Here is a 17172-nt window from a genome sequence, read left to right as displayed (position 1 = left end):
TTTTGGAGCGGGACATATTTCACTCTGAACCATTATGGCTAATGTATTGATGTATATGTCATGGTAACCCTAACCGCAAGACCTTGTCTAATAATATAGGAACTACAAGGTGAGCATGACAGTCCTTGAATGCAGCCGTAGAAGCCATGGAAGCCATTCCTAACACTCAGACATTTTTAAAGCTTTTGGCATGGGTGTAACTTTTCTGTTGAATATAATTCATGTTGCCATCAAAAGGAATTCATATATTCCATGCCTTCTTCTTCTTCTTCTAGATGTTTGCTGAGCAACTACATTTGTATTCATCCATGGAAAATTCTGCCCAAGTTTCATTTATCACGATAAAATATATACCTCTACTCATAGCAGATTATACCAGTTATAATTTTTTTTTTTTTTTTAATGAGATGCTGTCACAGAAATGCTTGAAACAACCTGTTAATCTCTATAGTCAGTGTTTAGCTGTCAATAACAACTTGGCAAACGCCTCATATATTTTATATTAAACATCATAAGCATTAAAACTGTTCACCACACAAAAACCAAGAGACCACAGAATGAAGGCTATTCTGTATTCTTTAATGTATGGTGTTGTCCTTCAGTGCTTCTTCCATCACTTGTTTGGGTTGGTAATCTTGCCAAGGAACAGCATATTTTCTGTGTTACGGTCAATGATTGCCATCATAAATGGATGACAAAACTTCAAGACAGGGATGTGCTGCAAGGACATAAGTGTGATACCAATGCCTGTGGCACCTGCAGCAGTGGCTCCAGCCTCATCGACATCCAGGGTAGCTTGGTGCACAACCTATTGAACATTGGAGCAGTGAAGTGTAAGATGGACTATAGGGAGGGACTTGTCTGTGTAATAACACATGTTTACTGGCCTTACCTCTGAGACTGCCAGTTTGCCTGCCTCTGAAATGCCGGTCAAATTTGCACGATCACTAAACATGTCTGCCATTCCCATTTCAGTCAAAATATCATTCAGCTTGTAGGAAGTCTTGATTGATAACTTTGGAACATATACTTTATGTCTCCTAAAAAATCGGGAAACAGACAAACATACAGTGATTGAGCTGATAGTAATAACTCATCTGACAGGACAAAGATGAGTGATTTATACAGTTTTAAACCGTCATTACTAGACGCCAAGAATTTCAAGATTACTTTAGACTTTCCCAACCTGTTCTTCATCCACTTCAGCCATTTGGTGATATGGGCTGGGCAAATGGCATTCTCCAGTGTTGCCATATTATCAGGCAACATCAGCAGCATGGAGTGGGAGCTGCTGAAGGGAAGGTGGAGCACTGAGGTGTTAATCGCCTGGTCATAGTAGACATCAAAACTATCCTCCCTATACATCATCTGGACTGGAACCTGGAAAATGACAACTTGAACATGAAGCCTTTTTATTGGAAATAAACAGTGTGATGGAGATTTGATGATGCAGAATTATTCTAATTCATATTTATTCTGAATAAATAGGACAACTTCAAACCTTTGTGTTCTCATCCACCATGAACTCGTCCTCCCTGGTGCTCTTAGGATCAAATGGAGTTGCCCACTTTCCTGTTTGATGGTGAAGAGCAGGGATAAAACCATTAAGTAAAATGTTGGTTGATACATCAAACTTAAAGGTGTGTCCTCAGAATGAGAGAGAGACGAGTCAGGTCTCATGTCATGTGACTTTTTACCTTTGTAGTAGATGTAGCTGATGAGATACATGACTGTGTTTGGATCCAAGTTTTCAACCAGCTTGTCTATCTTCCCACTGGTCTTCTCTGACACATAGCTGTTGATGGTATTGGCACTATCTGTGGTTTTGGTGAAGTCAACATTGAATCCTTCGGCTAAGTAGGACTGCTTCAGGGTCTCCAGGAACTCAGGCTGTGGCTTGAAGCGGTTGTCCACAAACACAGCGGTCCCTTCACTGGCGTCCTCAGCTGTCCTGTTATCCCTGCTGAGAAGTGCATGGAAGGCCTGATTCACATCTGCTTGCGTCAGTAGGGAGCTGTTGAAACCAAGGCCACTGAAAAGCTGCTGGTGGGTCTCCCCCCGTGCACCTACAGACAAGGCAGCCAAGGCGACAGAAATACTGGCCGGGGAGTAGAAGATGTTCTTGCCTTGGGAGTCAGCATGAGCTGCTAATTTCCTGTACAGATGGAAAGCAAACTCTTTGTTTGCTGACTTCACCAGTGAGACTGTGTTGGTGACGGTGTCCAGCACAGTGTGTTGATGTGACGGGTCTTCGACATGAGCATGACCATGGTGATCACCTCTCCCTATGTAGACCACTGCTGATAAGATCCAGATACCCAGGGCTGTGCGTATCATGGTGGACTGAGACAGAAGTACAAAAGTGCAGTGTTGTTTATTTATGTTATCTAATGTTTGTTGTTCTAAATACTTACACAGAGATTTCTCGAGAACTTACAGTAAATATTTAAAAACCTTCTTGGCACTATTTGTGGGTTCGCAGCACAGTTATAATACTTTTCCAGTTTCAAATGAGTTGTCATGTTTGATATAATTTTTGAATTCACTCAGAATTTCCATTCAGTTTTAGGTAGTTCCACTGACTTTTATTTATTTTTGCTTCACTTTAGTTTTAGTGATTTTAGTTAAGGACCAGTAAAAAAAATAATCTACTGCCCATAAAAATATCAACATTTCAAGATTAAACTTCACTGACGTAAAATACCTTTTTTTCAGACTGTCAAAGCTCATTCATACATGACAGTTTTACATCGTGAATCTGCATGTTCAGTTTAGTTGGGTTTTTTAATTATGGTTTTCATGGGCTTTCATTTTAAATGCATGATACAGCACTACCCCCTTCCTTTCACCCAAAGAGAGCTGGGTCAGGCTCCAGCAGATTCCTGTGACCCTAAATAGGAATAAGCAGGTATAGATGATGGATGGATGGATGGATGGATGGCTACAACACTACAATCATATTGTGAAAAATCCAGAAAGTCAGAATTTACATTAACACTTCTAACACACCACAGACATTTGAGTATGTACAGATACATCTACTGGCCATATAAAAAAATAGATTTGTAAAATAATTGAGCACGTTAATTCTTTTTAACCACTTACCTGCTTGCTGGAGCTTACAATATGTCTCATCAACCACAGACAGTGAAGTAGACAGGGGACCTCCTGTTTATAAGACCGATCAGAGCAACTGAACTTTGGCTTTGTTTATTCTCTATAGCGCAACCTCTGATTTGCTTGGACCCTCTGTTTGTTCTGTGTAATGATTACTGTCTAACCACTGCATGTACCTGAAATAATAGCATTCTTACACACATGCAATGGATGCCATCAGAACCCTGTAAAAAAGCATGCTGGTGATCACTGCATGATTCGAGTCCCTACTCTTCTGAATACTAGAAAACACTTTTGTTGCTTTGATATGTCTGTAGCTCTAATGGGTAAACTGAACTAAAAAACAAAAACTGCACCAGATTTGTGTCTTTTAATGGTAAACCTTGACAATCAATTTTAAAGTGCAAAGTGTACTTAGAAAAAACATGACAAAAAAAATAAGACACTTCTGAGACTGATAGTTGATCGAGTAAAGGGTTGCAGGCATTATATGGAGATTCATTTGCATGCAGTATATTTTATAGTAGTACACCGATGCTTAGAAGACATTTTCTCACATGTGAGTGAGAAGTTAGACCTGAGACTTGCTGTCCTGCCTGGGCATCAGTGAAAAGTCTCACTTAGCTTACATTTAGTTTGCATAAGGTCCCTATGTCAAATGCAACTTGCAGGATCTTAATTTGCTCATTCTGCATTTAAATCTGGTTTATTCTCATTAACATATGTAAACCGACACCAAGTCTGACTAAGGGGTCATTACATGATCTGTCACAACACAAGACTAAAGTGCTGCAAAAATTTAGAAGGCCATGCTAAATTTTTCAGCCAGACTGAGCAGCTTTACCATATAAGGGAGGTACTTACTGGTCACCAATATAAAGCCTTGGCCAGACTTCATCTGTGTGGCTGAGGATGGCTTTGCCAGTAAACAAGAGCCTTTCCAACTCAAACACTGCTAAAGCAGGTGAGCTCAGGTCAATTTCCACTTTTCCAGAAAGGGATTTATAGTTCCAGGAGGGTGGAAGCTTGGTCGTATAGGACATCGCTTTTCTGTTTGCGGTTCAAACAAATGTCTCTGTGGTTGTATTGTCTCTTCTCCAAACTAATCCATTAAAAATATTTGAAAAATTATTTTTAAAAAGCCAAAAGAAGATCGTTATACGAGAATTCCTTCACCAGACACTGTGGCAAATGACACAGTAACAGGTGATTTTAGTCTCTGGCTTCTTTGCCTCAGATTTACTCACCACAGGGCGTCTGTCCTAAGTGTTGTCAGGTCATTTGACCCTCAAATTAAATCTAGCCTGTGAGCCTCAAGCCTTCAGTGGCCTGTGATATACTTTTGCATGAAAATAGTTGTCTATTTAAAGATCTTCATACTGGTTGGCAGATGTAGGGAGCATAGACACAAGCAGCTGTTTCCACTGAGCACAAAACCATCCATTATCTATACCTGCTTATTCCTATTTAGGAAACAGAGACAAACAACCTCACACACTAACACTCACTCCTATGGGCAATAAAAAAAGTAGCTGATATCACTTTATATGTTACATTCTGTTATATTTGGGCTCACATATAATTTGCTTATGAAACAACCTGTTAATCTCTATAGTCAGTGTTTAGCTGTCAATAACAACTTGGCAAACGCCTCATATATTTTATATTAAACATCATAAGCATTAAAACTGTTCACCACACAAAAACCAAGAGACCACAGAATGAAGGCTATTCTTTATTCTTTAATGTATGGTGTTGTCCTTCAGTGCTTCTTCCATCACTTGTTTGGGTTGGTAATCTTGCCAAGGAACAGCATATTTTCTGTGTTACGGTCAATGATTGCCAACATAAATGGATGACAAAACTTCAAGACAGGGACGTGCTGCAAAGAATCTAATTCGATACCAATGCCTGTGGCACCTGCAGCAGTGGCTCCAGCCTCATCGACATCCAGGGTAGCTTGGTGCACAACCTATTGAACATTGGAGCAGTGAAGTGTAAGATTGACTATAGGGAGGGACTTGTCTGTGTAATAACACATGTTTACTGGCCTTACCTCTGAGACTGCCAGTTTGCCTGCCTCTGAAATGCCGGTCAAATTTGCACGATCACTAAACATGTCTGCCATTCCCATTTCAGTCAAAATATCATTCAGCTTGTAGGAAGTCTTGATTGATAACTTTGGAACATATACTTCATATTTCCTAAAAAATCGGGAAACAGACAAACATACAGTGATTGAGCTGATAGTAATAACTCATCTGACAGGACAAAGATGAGTGATTTATACAGTTTTAAACCGTCATTACTAGACGCCAAGAATTTCAAGATTACTTTAGACTCTCCCAACCTGTTCTTCATCCACTTCAGCCATTTGGTGATATGGGCTGGGCAAATGGCATTCTCCAGTGTTGCCATATTATCAGGCAACATCAGCAGCATGGAGTGGGAGCTGCTGAAGGGAAGGTGGAGCACTGAGGTGTTAATCGCCTGGTCATAGTAGACATCAAAACTATCCTCCCTATACATCATCTGGACTGGAACCTGGAAAATGACAACTTGAACATGAAGCCTTTTTATTGGAAATAAACAGTGTGATGGAGATTTGATGATGCAGAATTATTCTAATTCATATTTATTCTGAATAAATAGGACAACTTCAAACCTTTGTGTTCTCATCCACCATGAACTCGTCCTCCCTGGTGCTCTTAGGATCAAATGGAGTTGCCCACTTTCCTGTTTGATGGTGAAGAGCAGGGATAAAACCATTAAGTAAAATGTTGGTTGATACATCAAACTTAAAGGTGTGTCCTCAGAATGAGAGAGAGACGAGTCAGGTCTCATGTCATGTGACTTTTTACCTTTGTAGTAGATGTAGCTGATGAGATACATGACTGTGTTTGGATCCAAGTTTTCAACCAGCTTGTCTATCTTCCCACTGGTCTTCTCTGACACATAGCTGTTGATGGTATTGGCACTATCTGTGGTTTTGGTGAAGTCAACATTGAATCCTTCGGCTAAGTAGGACTGCTTCAGGGTCTCCAGGAACTCAGGCTGTGGCTTGAAGCGGTTGTCCACAAACACAGCGGTCCCTTCACTGGCGTCCTCAGCTGTCCTGTTATCCCTGCTGAGAAGTGCATGGAAGGCCTGATTCACATCTGCTTGCGTCAGTAGGGAGCTGTTGAAACCAAGGCCACTGAAAAGCTGCTGGTGGGTCTCCCCCCGTGCACCTACAGACAAGGCAGCCAAGGCGACAGAAATACTGGCCGGGGAGTAGAAGATGTTCTTGCCTTGGGAGTCAGCATGAGCTGCTAATTTCCTGTACAGATGGAAAGCAAACTCTTTGTTTGCTGACTTCACCAGTGAGACTGTGTTGGTGACGGTGTCCAGCACAGTGTGTTGATGTGACGGGTCTTCGACATGAGCATGACCATGGTGATCACCTCTCCCTATGTAGACCACTGCTGATAAGATCCAGATACCCAGGGCTGTGCGTATCATGGTGGACTGAGACAGAAGTACAAAAGTGCAGTGTTGTTTATTTATGTTATCTAATGTTTGTTGTTCTAAATACTTACACAGAGATTTCTCGAGAACTTACAGTAAATATTTAAAAACCTTCTTGGCACTATTTGTGGGTTCGCAGCACAGTTATAATACTTTTCCAGTTTCAAATGAGTTGTCATGTTTGATATAATTTTTGAATTAACACTTGTCATGGCTGCCCTTCCCACAAAATTAAAGGAAAGTGTAAACCCAGCATCCATTTTCAGTTCATTTTATTCATTTAGCACGTCTGACTCACTAACACCATGCACATACACACATCACCTCACATACACAATTTGCTGTCATATGACATGAACATACTGTGTTTCTGTTGGCTTATTTGCTTGAATTAATCATGTGTTTTTTCCATTACTGGTGCTGTGCAGCCTGGGCCCAGTCGACCTGCTGTCAAATCTGGGTGGGACATCCATGACTCCACCATGGCCTGAACCAGCTCCAGCCATTTCATAGAGGAGGTTTAGGTTGAGTTAGGTTTCAGTTAATAATATCATTTACTTGCGTTATTTTTTTTTTGCATTTCTTAGTAGCCTACTATGATTTATCTTCAATTACTTTTTGCTAAATCTATCCCCCCATTTATTTTATGCAGTTTATGGTCTAGTGTGAACTGATTAGGGTTTTCATCCACATGTGTGTTTCTGGTCTGATCAGCCAATTTAAATGTCCCTTGGGGGGTTCTTTGTTAGGTCTTTTGTCTTACATTCAATGTCTTGATTAGTTGGGAGTGAGGTTGAGTTCTGTTGACCTCTCTTATGGGCCCAGTAATTTTTGTAAGACAATTTTTCGGCTAAATAAAAGCCATTACAGCACAGAATTTCCATTCAGTTTTAGGTAGTTCCACTGACTTTTATTTATTTTTGCTTCACTTTAGTTTTAGTGATTTTAGTTAAGGACCAGTAAAAAAAATAATCTACTGCCCATAAAAATATCAACATTTCAAGATTAAACTTCACTGACGTAAAATACCTTTTTTTCAGACTGTCAAAGCTCATTCATACATGACAGTTTTACATCGTGAATCTGCATGTTCAGTTTAGTTGGGTTTTTTAATTATGGTTTTCATGGGCTTTCATTTTAAATGCATGATACAGCACTACCCCCTTCCTTTCACCCAAAGAGAGCTGGGTCAGGCTCCAGCAGATTCCTGTGACCCTAAATAGGAATAAGCAGGTATAGATGATGGATGGATGGATGGATGGATACAACAACACTACAATCATATTGTGAAAAATCCAGAAAGTCAGAATTTACATTAACACTTCTAACACACCACAGACATTTGAGTATGTACAGATACATCTACTGGCCATATAAAAAAATAGATTTGTAAAATAATTGAGCACCTTAATTCTTTTTAACCACTTACCTGCTTGCTGGAGCTTACAATATGTCTCATCAACCACAGACAGTGAAGTAGACAGGGGACCTCCTGTTTATAAGACCGATCAGAGCAACTGAACTTTGGCTTTGTTTATTCTCTATAGCGCAACCTCTGATTTGCTTGGCCCCTATATTTTTTCTGTGTAATGATTACTGTCTAACCACTGCATGTACCTGAAATAATAGCATTCTTACACACATGCAATGGATGCCATCAGAACCCAGATTTGTGTCTTTTAATGTCAGACCTTGACAATCCATTTTAAAGAGCAAACATAAACAAACATTTAGTCTAAAAGTTCACATCACTTGAAACATGAAACATTTACCTATTAAATGAAATCACTGCAACTGATGTTTTCAACCCAGTGGAGAATATGTATTTTCTCAGAAAATACAATATATTTTTATAGGTTCAGGGATGTGTGCCAAAGAGCTGGGTGTCCAGTTTGATCAGCTGCCGGAGGAAACCTCGATTAGGGATCACGCCCCGGTTATCTTTCACAGCACAAATAGCCTCCACAAGAGTCAGGTGCTGCCTGAGCATCAGGTAAGCCAGAACCAAGGTGGCAGAGCGGCTCACTCCTACATGACAGTGCACCAACACTTTCCCTGAGAATCAGAGAAACATTGAATTGCAACATTAAGTACTAACCAGACACCAAATCTAACGGCCTTTACCTTCTTCCTCTCCCCCCACCTCCGCTGCTGAGAGCCCTGTGGATAAAGTCTGCAGCTGCCTGGAAGTTGACGCTCATGTCAAAGTCACAGGAGTCGTGAGCTTCTATGCCCATGTAGGTGATCTTCATGTTCTCATACATATCTGGCGTACCTCTGTATTTACTGTGAGCTGCATTCAGGATGTGAGTGATTCCATGCATGGATAGATCCGCCCGGTTCTGTGCACTGTGTCTGAAAATAAGACACTTCTGAGACTGATAGTTGATCGAGTAAAAGGTTGCAGGTATTATCTGGAGATCCATTTGCATGCAGTATATTTTATAGTAGTACACCGATGCTTAGAAGACATTTTCTCACATGTGAGTGAGAAGTTAGACCTGAGACTTGCTGTCCTGCCTGGGCATCAGTGAAAAGTCTCACTTAGCTTACATTTAGTTTGCATAAGGTCCCTATGTCAAATGCAACTTGCAGGATCTTAATTTGCTCATTCTGCATTTAAATCTGGTTTATTCTCATTAACATATGTAAACCGACACCAAGTCTGACTAAGGGGTCATTACATGATCTGTCACAACACAAGACTAAAGTGCTGCAAAAATTTAGAAGGCCATGCTAAATTTTTCAGCCAGACTGAGCAGCTTTACCATATAAGGGAGGTACTTACTGGTCACCAATATAAAGCCTTGGCCAGACTTCATCTGTGTGGCTGAGGATGGCTTTGCCAGTAAACAAGAGCCTTTCCAACTCAAACACTGCTAAAGCAGGTGAGCTCAGGTCAATTTCCACTTTTCCAGAAAGGGATTTATAGTTCCAGGAGGGTGGAAGCTTGGTCGTATAGGACATCGCTTTTCTGTTTGCGGTTCAAACAAATGTCTCTGTGGTTGTATTGTCTCTTCTCCAAACTAATCCATTAAAAATATTTGAAAAATTATTTTTAAAAAGCCAAAAGAAGATCGTTATATGAGAATTCTTTCACCAGACACTGTGGCAAATGACACAGTAACAGGTGATTTTAGTCTCTGGCTTCTTTGCCTCAGATTTACTCACCACAGGGCGTCTGTCCTAAGTGTTGTCAGGTCATTTGACCCTCAAATTAAATCTAGCCTGTGAGCCTCAAGCCTTCAGTGGCCTGTGATATACTTTTGCATGAAAATAGTTGTCTATTTAAAGATCTTCATACTGGTTGGCAGATGTAGGGAGCATAGACACAAGCAGCTGTTTCCACTGAGCACAAAACACATTTGTATTTTCATTGTTGACAGATAGATAGAGACTAAGATAAAGTTTCTATGTTAACTATTTGTAAGAGCAAAAAAATAACAATTTGATCACAGTTTAAAAAATATATTGACCTTTATTTTGTTTTGTTTTTTCCTCTTATATTTATCAAGCAAAGATTTCCATCTTGTGTTGGAAACATGCATTACATCTGAAACTGTACAGTTGTGCTCCACCTGAACAGAAACATAACAGCACAAGAAAATAAACACAAATGACAGATGTTTTTCCATGCAAAGCCTGTGATTCTATTTTTATTTTTTATTTTAAACCACCCCCTGAAATATGGCACTCTCTTTTCTAAACCCACACAACAAAAATGATCAGGAAAAACAAAAGACTTCCTCTACACAAGCAAACTGATTATGGTACAAATATGGATTAGATACAGCAAAGATATTAGTACTAGAGAAAACAGAAACAAGGTCCAAATTCAGCTAATGCTTGATCTGCATCCCATAACCAATAATGTCCTCAAGCACAAAACATTACTGAAAACATTCAAGTGCATTCTTTCCTTTAACCTCCTTTAACCAACAGATTCATTGCTTAATTCTGAAAATGCAATTTACTTGCTTAAATATAATGATACAAAGTGAGGAAGAAAGGAATATAATTTTACAGCTTTTAAACTAACTCTTAAACAATTCCTTATGTGTGGGTGTAAGAATAGTAGCTCCTATAGTGAAATACAACACATGGCATTCGTATGTAGGTCTTATTCTAGGGCTGCACATGGGAAACAATTCCATCAAAAACATGAAGTAATGAGGACAGCAATCTTTAGGGGGTTTTCACTAATTTTCTATGCTCAAGGCCCAATTATGAGCTTGAAGATGCTGTGGCTGAACTGAGTGCTTATCTAAGTGCTGTTCATGCAGTGCTGGGAACACAATTGAAAAGGAAAGCATTGCACTTGCAGAGACCTGGCAAAGCAAGTATGGGCAGCAAGGTGAATGGACTTTATCAGGGCTGAGGACACAATCATGAGCCTGAAAATGGAATGTGAGCCGTAATAAATGCCAGCTATGGAAGTGCATGTGTTGGACAACACGGGATCAGACTAAAACTGGTCCACAATCCTGAGGAACAGAATGCCAATAAATGGAATATATATAATCGCACCTAGAGACCATGAACAATTTATTGCCACAAGCAACGTGGCACTAAATCAATTCAAGTGACTCTGCCCTGCATTCTGCTGGCACAGGCATGACATAAAACATCAGCTGAGCAAAAATATGAGGTTGTGTAGTTAGCACATCTCACTTACTGAGGCTGAAAGTTGCTTATGATATGTACAACCACCAGTCTGCACTTCTAATACCCCATATCACTCATAACTAGGCTTTACAGGGAGATTCCATGTGCTAGTAATTGCTCCTGGTTCTTGGGACCATGCCACTTACTTCATCATTTTATGCCAGGGTGGTGAAAGACTAGGTCCTCATTATGTCCACTGAAGATCTGGAAGAACAAAATAGCCGGACCTAGTCATCCACAAACCAGTAAACAAGTCCACTTCAGAAGGCTTTCTTCTCCAGTCGGTCCAGAATGGCCTGGATCCTTTGGACAGCCTCCCTTCGGGCTTGCCTGACATTTTCCTGCCCCTGAGTTTCCACAGAGTCCAGCTCCAGCAGCTCTTTGGTCAGCAGTTCCTCCAGACATCTATAACTCTTATCTGTCTTTTTGCCCACAAACTCATCAACATCTTCCTGAAGGTACAGCACCCGAGCCATGACCTGCTGGACCTTAGCAAGACCAGGATTGTCGCTCAGGGGCTGAGCAGCCTGCTGGCTTACAGCTGCAGCCTGACTTGTGGCTGAGGGTGGGGGCTCACCTTGTGAAGGATTAGGCTCAACTCTGCCAATTTTGTTGTACATTTGGGGAGGTGAACTTATTTCTACTGGTTTTCCATTTGGGGGATTTGGGGATGGGGTTGGCCTGGGTTTAGGTCCCATTTGTGGGGCACGTTGGTGCTGTTGGTCCTAGAGTGACAAAACACAAGACTGTGTTTAAGACATATTATAACACTTAATGTGATCCATAATGAGTATTGCATTATTAAAAATCTGTATATTTGCATTGTATTACTGTATCTATACTTGTACTGAAACTTTAAACTTTTGCCTTAGATATACAGATGGGATTATAAACGTACCAATGCAATTTTCTTGGTTTTAAAGTGTAACATCTCTTGAACTTGTAATTGAGTGCTTAGTTGAGTGCCTCATATCATCCTCTCTTCACATTTATCCATTCATCTGTTCTATCCCTTCACTGTTCTGCTTACCCTGCAGAGTGTAATAGGTGTGGCTAAAATTAAAACTACACTGAAAAGCTGAAGACATTTACCTTGGGTTGATAAGGTGGTGGAGCGCCAGTTCCAGTGCCTGGCCATGCTGGAGGATGTGGTGGACGGACAGGATTTCCATAGTGGTTCTGTGGAGGCTGCTGGCCTGATTGCCATTGTTGCTGTGACGGTGCATACGGACCAGAGTGAGGCCATACATCAGCTTGGGGGTTGGGATGGAGACACTGGCCAGTGGGGTAAGGAGGATTTGGCGGCATTGCATGACCACCTTCAGTGTAGTGAGGGTACGGTCCAGAAGGATATCCCTGAGAGCCAAAGTAGGACAGATACTGTATATGTAGTATTTCCAAACATATTCCTTTCATTTGAGCATGCAGCCACTTTTGGCTCAGAAAAAACAAACAAGCTAAATAATTGTATTTACTAAAATCACCCAAGGTTGTAATATCCTATTTCAACATTTGACCCTGATGTGTGTTTTAACTGAGCTCACCCCCTGACAGTGTGGACCAGGAAAGTGATGATGTTGGTGCTGAGAATGTGCCTGTCCAGACGGCCCACTGCTCTGCTCCGCTGGGCAGCCCTGGTTAGGATAGGAACCTGGAGCTGTCCTCTGGGGTTCAGCACAGAAGAAAGGGTTGGATGGGTGGAAACCACTTGTTGAGTATTGACTCTGTGCTGGACTATAGACACCATGGCCATTTGGATAACTGCTAGGCATTACCTACATGGAAAGAAGAAAAGGACGAGTACACATCTTGCAAACCATTAGAAATCATGTTATTGCCTTCATTTACAGTAATTTGTGGCATTTACTTGGATCGTGAGACTTTTGGATCGTGAGACTTTTGGATCGTGAGACTTTTGGATCGTGAGACTTTTGGATCGTGAGACTTTTGGATCGTGAGACTTTTGGATCGTGAGACTTTTGGATCGTGAGACTTTTGGATCGTGAGACTTTTGGATCGTGAGACTTTTGGATCGTGAGACTTTTGGTCCTTGACTTTAGTCTTTAGGACAGTACCTCCACACATGCAACTTAAGTACCCTGTTAAATCTGCTTAAATAAATAAATTAAATTAAATAAGCTTGAACAGGACAAATGGCTTGACGTGACACTCAATAACCTGCAAGCTCCACAGCCCAGAAAACTACAAATGTGTAGCAAACAAGTAAAAACTGGCTGACAACCATTACCCACGTGGCAGGCTCTGGAAGGACATGATGGAAGAATTGTAAATATCGATACTACACTGCAGGAGTGTGATGCATCAGCTGTACCTGTGGATCGTATTGTGGCTGTACATCTGACCCCGGGGAAAATGCATTTGCATAGTGTCCTGTGGCATGAGGCTGTGAATACCAGTAGTGTGAAGGGTAGCCGGGATACTGAGGAGCATCCTGTGAACACAAAACACCACACTGCGAAGTTATTTCAGGAGCAAATCTCTGTCCCTAAGTAGCAGGAGTGGTGCTATTCTTAATCCCTGCTGTGACAGATACAGCTCACACCAGGTAAACTGGAAACTGCACTGGCTAACACAATAACTGTAGCTAAACAGTGGCACTGACTCATTTGTTACTGTTGAAGCAGTTTTGCCTAAAGCAGCTAACGCTGACCGCCAGGAGGCCATGCCGTTACTGAATACATGAGGAAATAAACTCTGTTACTACAAACACGTGTGTCTTCACACAACTACAGTGTTAGTCGTAATATAAGTGTTGTTGTCACGTCAAGATAAACGTCACAAACTCGAGTAGTAGCTGAACTATCAGTGGTAACTATTACATAATGAAGAATGCTAGCTCTGTTAGCCGTCCAGCTAGCTCCAGTTAGCCCTTAGCGGGCTAACAACCTTTTCTCTGTGTAAATTATGATCGTTTTGTTTTAATAGACACACTCAAACACACCGCTCAGCCTCGGAGGGGTTGTCTAAGTTGTACCCACTCACTTACCATAGTGTTGTTCCAGTTCCCGTTATTGTTTCCCGAGTTACAAGTCGACGACCAGCCAGATTTCAGATCTGCCTGCATTTGATAACGATGCGTCAGCTAGGCAGCCGTCCTGTCGTTTGCCATCTCAAAACCACAAATCTCGACCAAAGCAATGGTACCTATCGGGTCTGTCAGCTAGTCCAGACTCTTAACAAAATGAGACTGTTTTCTACACACGTAGAGACCGCTTGTCCACAATCAGGAAACGATTGAATGACGCCGAGCTTAGTCAAACAGGTCCTGTTTCTTTAATGAGGGGCACAAGGATAACTAAGAGCTCTCACTCTGTGGCCATTTTCTGCCACCGCGAACATGTTTACACGTGAGAATCTGCTGCCATTTTCTTCACGCTTTATTGACAGAAACTTAAAAACATGTGAGGTTTGGTACAAGCTTTACTGTTTGTGTATATGTGAATCAAATATATAGCTACAGTTTGACAATATAAAGCTACCTAAGTTAAGTGTTGAGTTGTTCCGACACTGTCACGGCCTCTTATATATAGACGATCTTAGGTGTCGCATGAGCGTCAGTCGACACAGCCAATAGGAAAACGTCATAACCATAAAGCATACTGTTTTTCCAAAAGAATAACATTTACATTTTTAAAACCCAGATTTCGTCCCCGATTCATTTATTTAAAATATGTTCTTAAAACACTGCTGCGTTCAATAAAATAATTATTATTTCATATTCTCATTGCAGCGCCCAGAGGGTTAAACGTCTACAGGAAGTGTACCCCAGACATGTATAAAGACACTTCCTGTGCTCTTGGAGAGAAATAATTTTTGAAACATTCATGGCTTGACTTTTTATAACGCTACAGAAGCATATAAACAGCAGCCCAACATGAATTACGTACCGGGGACGGCCAGTCTCATTGACGACATCGACAGTAAGCTGGAGAAGAGGGTTTAGAGAGGGGCGCTCTAATCAAACCTCGTTTCAAGATGTGGCGTCGTGTTTGCAACAAACTGCATCGTTTAATGTTGTTATTGTGTCGTTTGTGTCCTTCAGAGAAGCACCTGGTGCTGCTCCGTGATGGGAGGACACTAATCGGTTACCTAAGAAGCATCGATCAGTTTGGTAAGACTCATTTTTATGATTGCATCGTTAACTTCATAATTGCAGCTTATGTTCTCTTGGAAGTTGTTGTTCTGCGTAAAACTTTAACTCTCTGCGTGTTTCTGTTGTGTCCCAGCCAACTTAGTTTTTCATCAGACAGTTGAGCGCATCCACGTGGGGAAGAAGTTTGGTGACATCCCCAGAGGGATATTCATCGTGAGAGGAGAGAATGTGGTCCTGCTGGGCGAGATAGTGAGTGGGGATGTCCTTAGTTTGTTTTTAAATTTCTAATGATGTTAATTTGGCATCATGTCATTCACACATTGCGTTAAATAAACTAAGCGTGGCCAATGGTGCATAGGAATCTTAAATAGGATGGAAAATGTTCTTCATGTACCTTTTTATTGCATATTTTTAGTATAGTAGTAACTTACAGGTGGACACAGTGCTTATGAACACAAGCTATTTACCTGAGCTGATGTTTTTCAAAGCTATAAGTTGCAAAGTAAATAAATAACACAACTGATCTGATGCATTGTAATAAATCTGCTCAATATTTTGTGGTGATGTTCTTTATAATAACATCACTTGTTTTGTAAACAAGGATGCAGACTAAGCCATGTCAGAATGTGGAGGATTGGATTGGTAAACATGTTTTTGGGTAAGCTGTGTGACAGTGGCAGTATAAGATTATCTTTGCAGGCACAAAATGCAAACATGACTCATAAAACCCAGATATCTTAAAATCCATCCATCATTTATACCCACTTATTCCTAACCAGGGTCACGGGGATCAGCTGGAGCCTACCCCAGTTCTCTTTGGGTGAAAGGCAGGGGTACACCCTGGACAGATCACCAGTCCATCGACATCTCAACACATTTCATGCATTTATTCACAGATCTGCGTTTTGGCAGCTCTACAGGTGCAGAAGATGTGCGCTGAGAATAGGCATTTGTAATCAAGAAAGAAAAAGAAACATTGTCATAAGAGCATATCATTCTTTTTACTCCAGATACCAGGCATCAGTACACTGTTGTTAGATGTTACAGTCTTTCTGGTTTGTTACAAGCCTTTTAACGGATGTAATATGCTCTTTGTCTCTGTAGGACGTGGATAAGCCCTGTGATACAATCCTGCAGCAGGTCTCCATTGAAGAGATTCTAGAGGAACAACGATTACAGCAGCAAGCCAAACAGGAGACAGAGAAAGTCAAAATGCAGGTCCTGAAGGACAGAGGCCTTTCCATCCCCAAGGCTGATAACTTAGACGAATACTAACATCACCTTGTTTTGTTTTTGTTTTGTTTTTTTATACCATGAGCCTTTTTCTTGGTTGTATTGGACTGATACGTTTCAAGTTGAATTAGACTCTGAAAGGGCACAACTGTGTGTTATTTATGTAGGTGCAGAGCAGCATCACACTGGGTCTGTTTAGTCTATTGTACTGTGTGAATTTAATTTGAATTATTTGGACAAAAAAAAAATGTGATGGCTGCTGCTAGTTTTGAAGATCATTGCAGCGTAATGAGAAAAAAAAATCACGCGTTTTTCTTAAAATCACTATGTTGGCAATTTAGCATTTATTTTACGGCAGCACTTTGTTTATGGTGAGTGTTGGTATCTGGGGGGATGTGGTCCTGGTATTGACAACTACTTGCTATTCTCTATTAAAGAGTTTAGTTTTTCATTATGGAAGGCCTGCTTGGATTCATTTGACATCCATATATCTGACTCTGTAGACAATTTGTTTCTCTGTATTTGATGCATTGTGA

At 40.8% G+C, this 17172-nt stretch overlaps 5 protein-coding genes across 10 annotated transcripts; 1 reads left to right on the top strand and 4 right to left on the bottom strand.

The window, feature by feature from the left end:
- Positions 1-558: 558 nt before the first annotated feature.
- On the bottom strand, positions 559-4407 carry LOC113138806 (hibernation-specific plasma protein HP-55-like). Of its 2 annotated transcripts, none has more exons than XM_026321581.2 (6): positions 4365-4407; positions 1698-2343; positions 1502-1572; positions 1187-1380; positions 893-1040; positions 559-808 (listed from the first exon to the last, which is right to left on the bottom strand). In XM_026321581.2, the coding sequence occupies exons 2-6, from the start codon at positions 2335-2337 to the stop codon at positions 614-616; spliced, it is 1248 nt and encodes a 415-aa protein (XP_026177366.1). In that variant the 5' UTR covers positions 2338-2343; positions 4365-4407; the 3' UTR covers positions 559-613. The 2 variants fall into 2 exon arrangements, with proteins under 2 accessions (XP_026177366.1, XP_026177365.1); XM_026321580.1 differs by lacking the exon at positions 4365-4407 and adding an exon at positions 3106-3217.
- A 432-nt stretch (positions 4408-4839) lies between these two features.
- On the bottom strand, positions 4840-9845 carry LOC113138807 (hibernation-specific plasma protein HP-55-like). 3 transcript variants are annotated; one of them, XM_026321583.1, is made up of 6 exons: positions 9796-9845; positions 5979-6624; positions 5783-5853; positions 5468-5661; positions 5174-5321; positions 4840-5089 (listed from the first exon to the last, which is right to left on the bottom strand). In XM_026321583.1, the coding sequence occupies exons 2-6, from the start codon at positions 6616-6618 to the stop codon at positions 4895-4897; spliced, it is 1248 nt and encodes a 415-aa protein (XP_026177368.1). In that variant the 5' UTR covers positions 6619-6624; positions 9796-9845; the 3' UTR covers positions 4840-4894. The 3 variants fall into 3 exon arrangements, with proteins under 3 accessions (XP_026177368.1, XP_026177369.1, XP_026177367.1); XM_026321584.1 differs by lacking the exon at positions 9796-9845 and adding an exon at positions 8397-8524; XM_026321582.1 differs by lacking the exon at positions 9796-9845 and adding an exon at positions 8054-8166.
- Positions 8425-9789, bottom strand: LOC113138808 (dual specificity protein phosphatase 26-like). Of its 2 annotated transcripts, none has more exons than XM_026321585.1 (3): positions 9413-9789; positions 8768-8979; positions 8425-8679 (listed from the first exon to the last, which is right to left on the bottom strand). In XM_026321585.1, the coding sequence occupies exons 1-3, from the start codon at positions 9589-9591 to the stop codon at positions 8483-8485; spliced, it is 588 nt and encodes a 195-aa protein (XP_026177370.1). In that variant the 5' UTR covers positions 9592-9789; the 3' UTR covers positions 8425-8482. The 2 variants fall into 2 exon arrangements, with proteins under 2 accessions (XP_026177370.1, XP_026177371.1); XM_026321586.1 differs by having other exon boundaries at positions 8538-8679; positions 8749-8979.
- A 237-nt stretch (positions 9846-10082) lies between the features above and the next one.
- bag4 (BCL2 associated athanogene 4) lies at positions 10083-14583 on the bottom strand. 2 transcript variants are annotated; one of them, XM_026322020.1, is made up of 5 exons: positions 14297-14582; positions 13622-13741; positions 12834-13064; positions 12382-12645; positions 10083-12014 (listed from the first exon to the last, which is right to left on the bottom strand). In XM_026322020.1, the coding sequence occupies exons 1-5, from the start codon at positions 14372-14374 to the stop codon at positions 11550-11552; spliced, it is 1158 nt and encodes a 385-aa protein (XP_026177805.1). In that variant the 5' UTR covers positions 14375-14582; the 3' UTR covers positions 10083-11549. The 2 variants fall into 2 exon arrangements, with proteins under 2 accessions (XP_026177805.1, XP_026177807.1); XM_026322022.1 differs by lacking the exon at positions 13622-13741 and having other exon boundaries at positions 14297-14583.
- A 471-nt stretch (positions 14584-15054) lies between these two features.
- Positions 15055-17090, top strand: lsm1 (LSM1, U6 small nuclear RNA associated). Its single transcript, XM_026322023.1, has 4 exons — positions 15055-15230; positions 15353-15421; positions 15537-15652; positions 16508-17090. The coding sequence occupies exons 1-4, from the start codon at positions 15185-15187 to the stop codon at positions 16676-16678; spliced, it is 402 nt and encodes a 133-aa protein (XP_026177808.1). The 5' UTR covers positions 15055-15184; the 3' UTR covers positions 16679-17090.
- Positions 17091-17172: the final 82 nt, after the last annotated feature.

The sequence above is a fragment of the Mastacembelus armatus genome, chromosome 9, assembly GCF_900324485.2.
Source record: "Mastacembelus armatus chromosome 9, fMasArm1.2, whole genome shotgun sequence".
Taxonomy (NCBI): Eukaryota; Metazoa; Chordata; class Actinopteri; order Synbranchiformes; family Mastacembelidae; genus Mastacembelus; species Mastacembelus armatus.
Note: the sequence above shows the minus strand (reverse complement) of the source record. Positions and strands in the feature narration are given on the sequence as shown.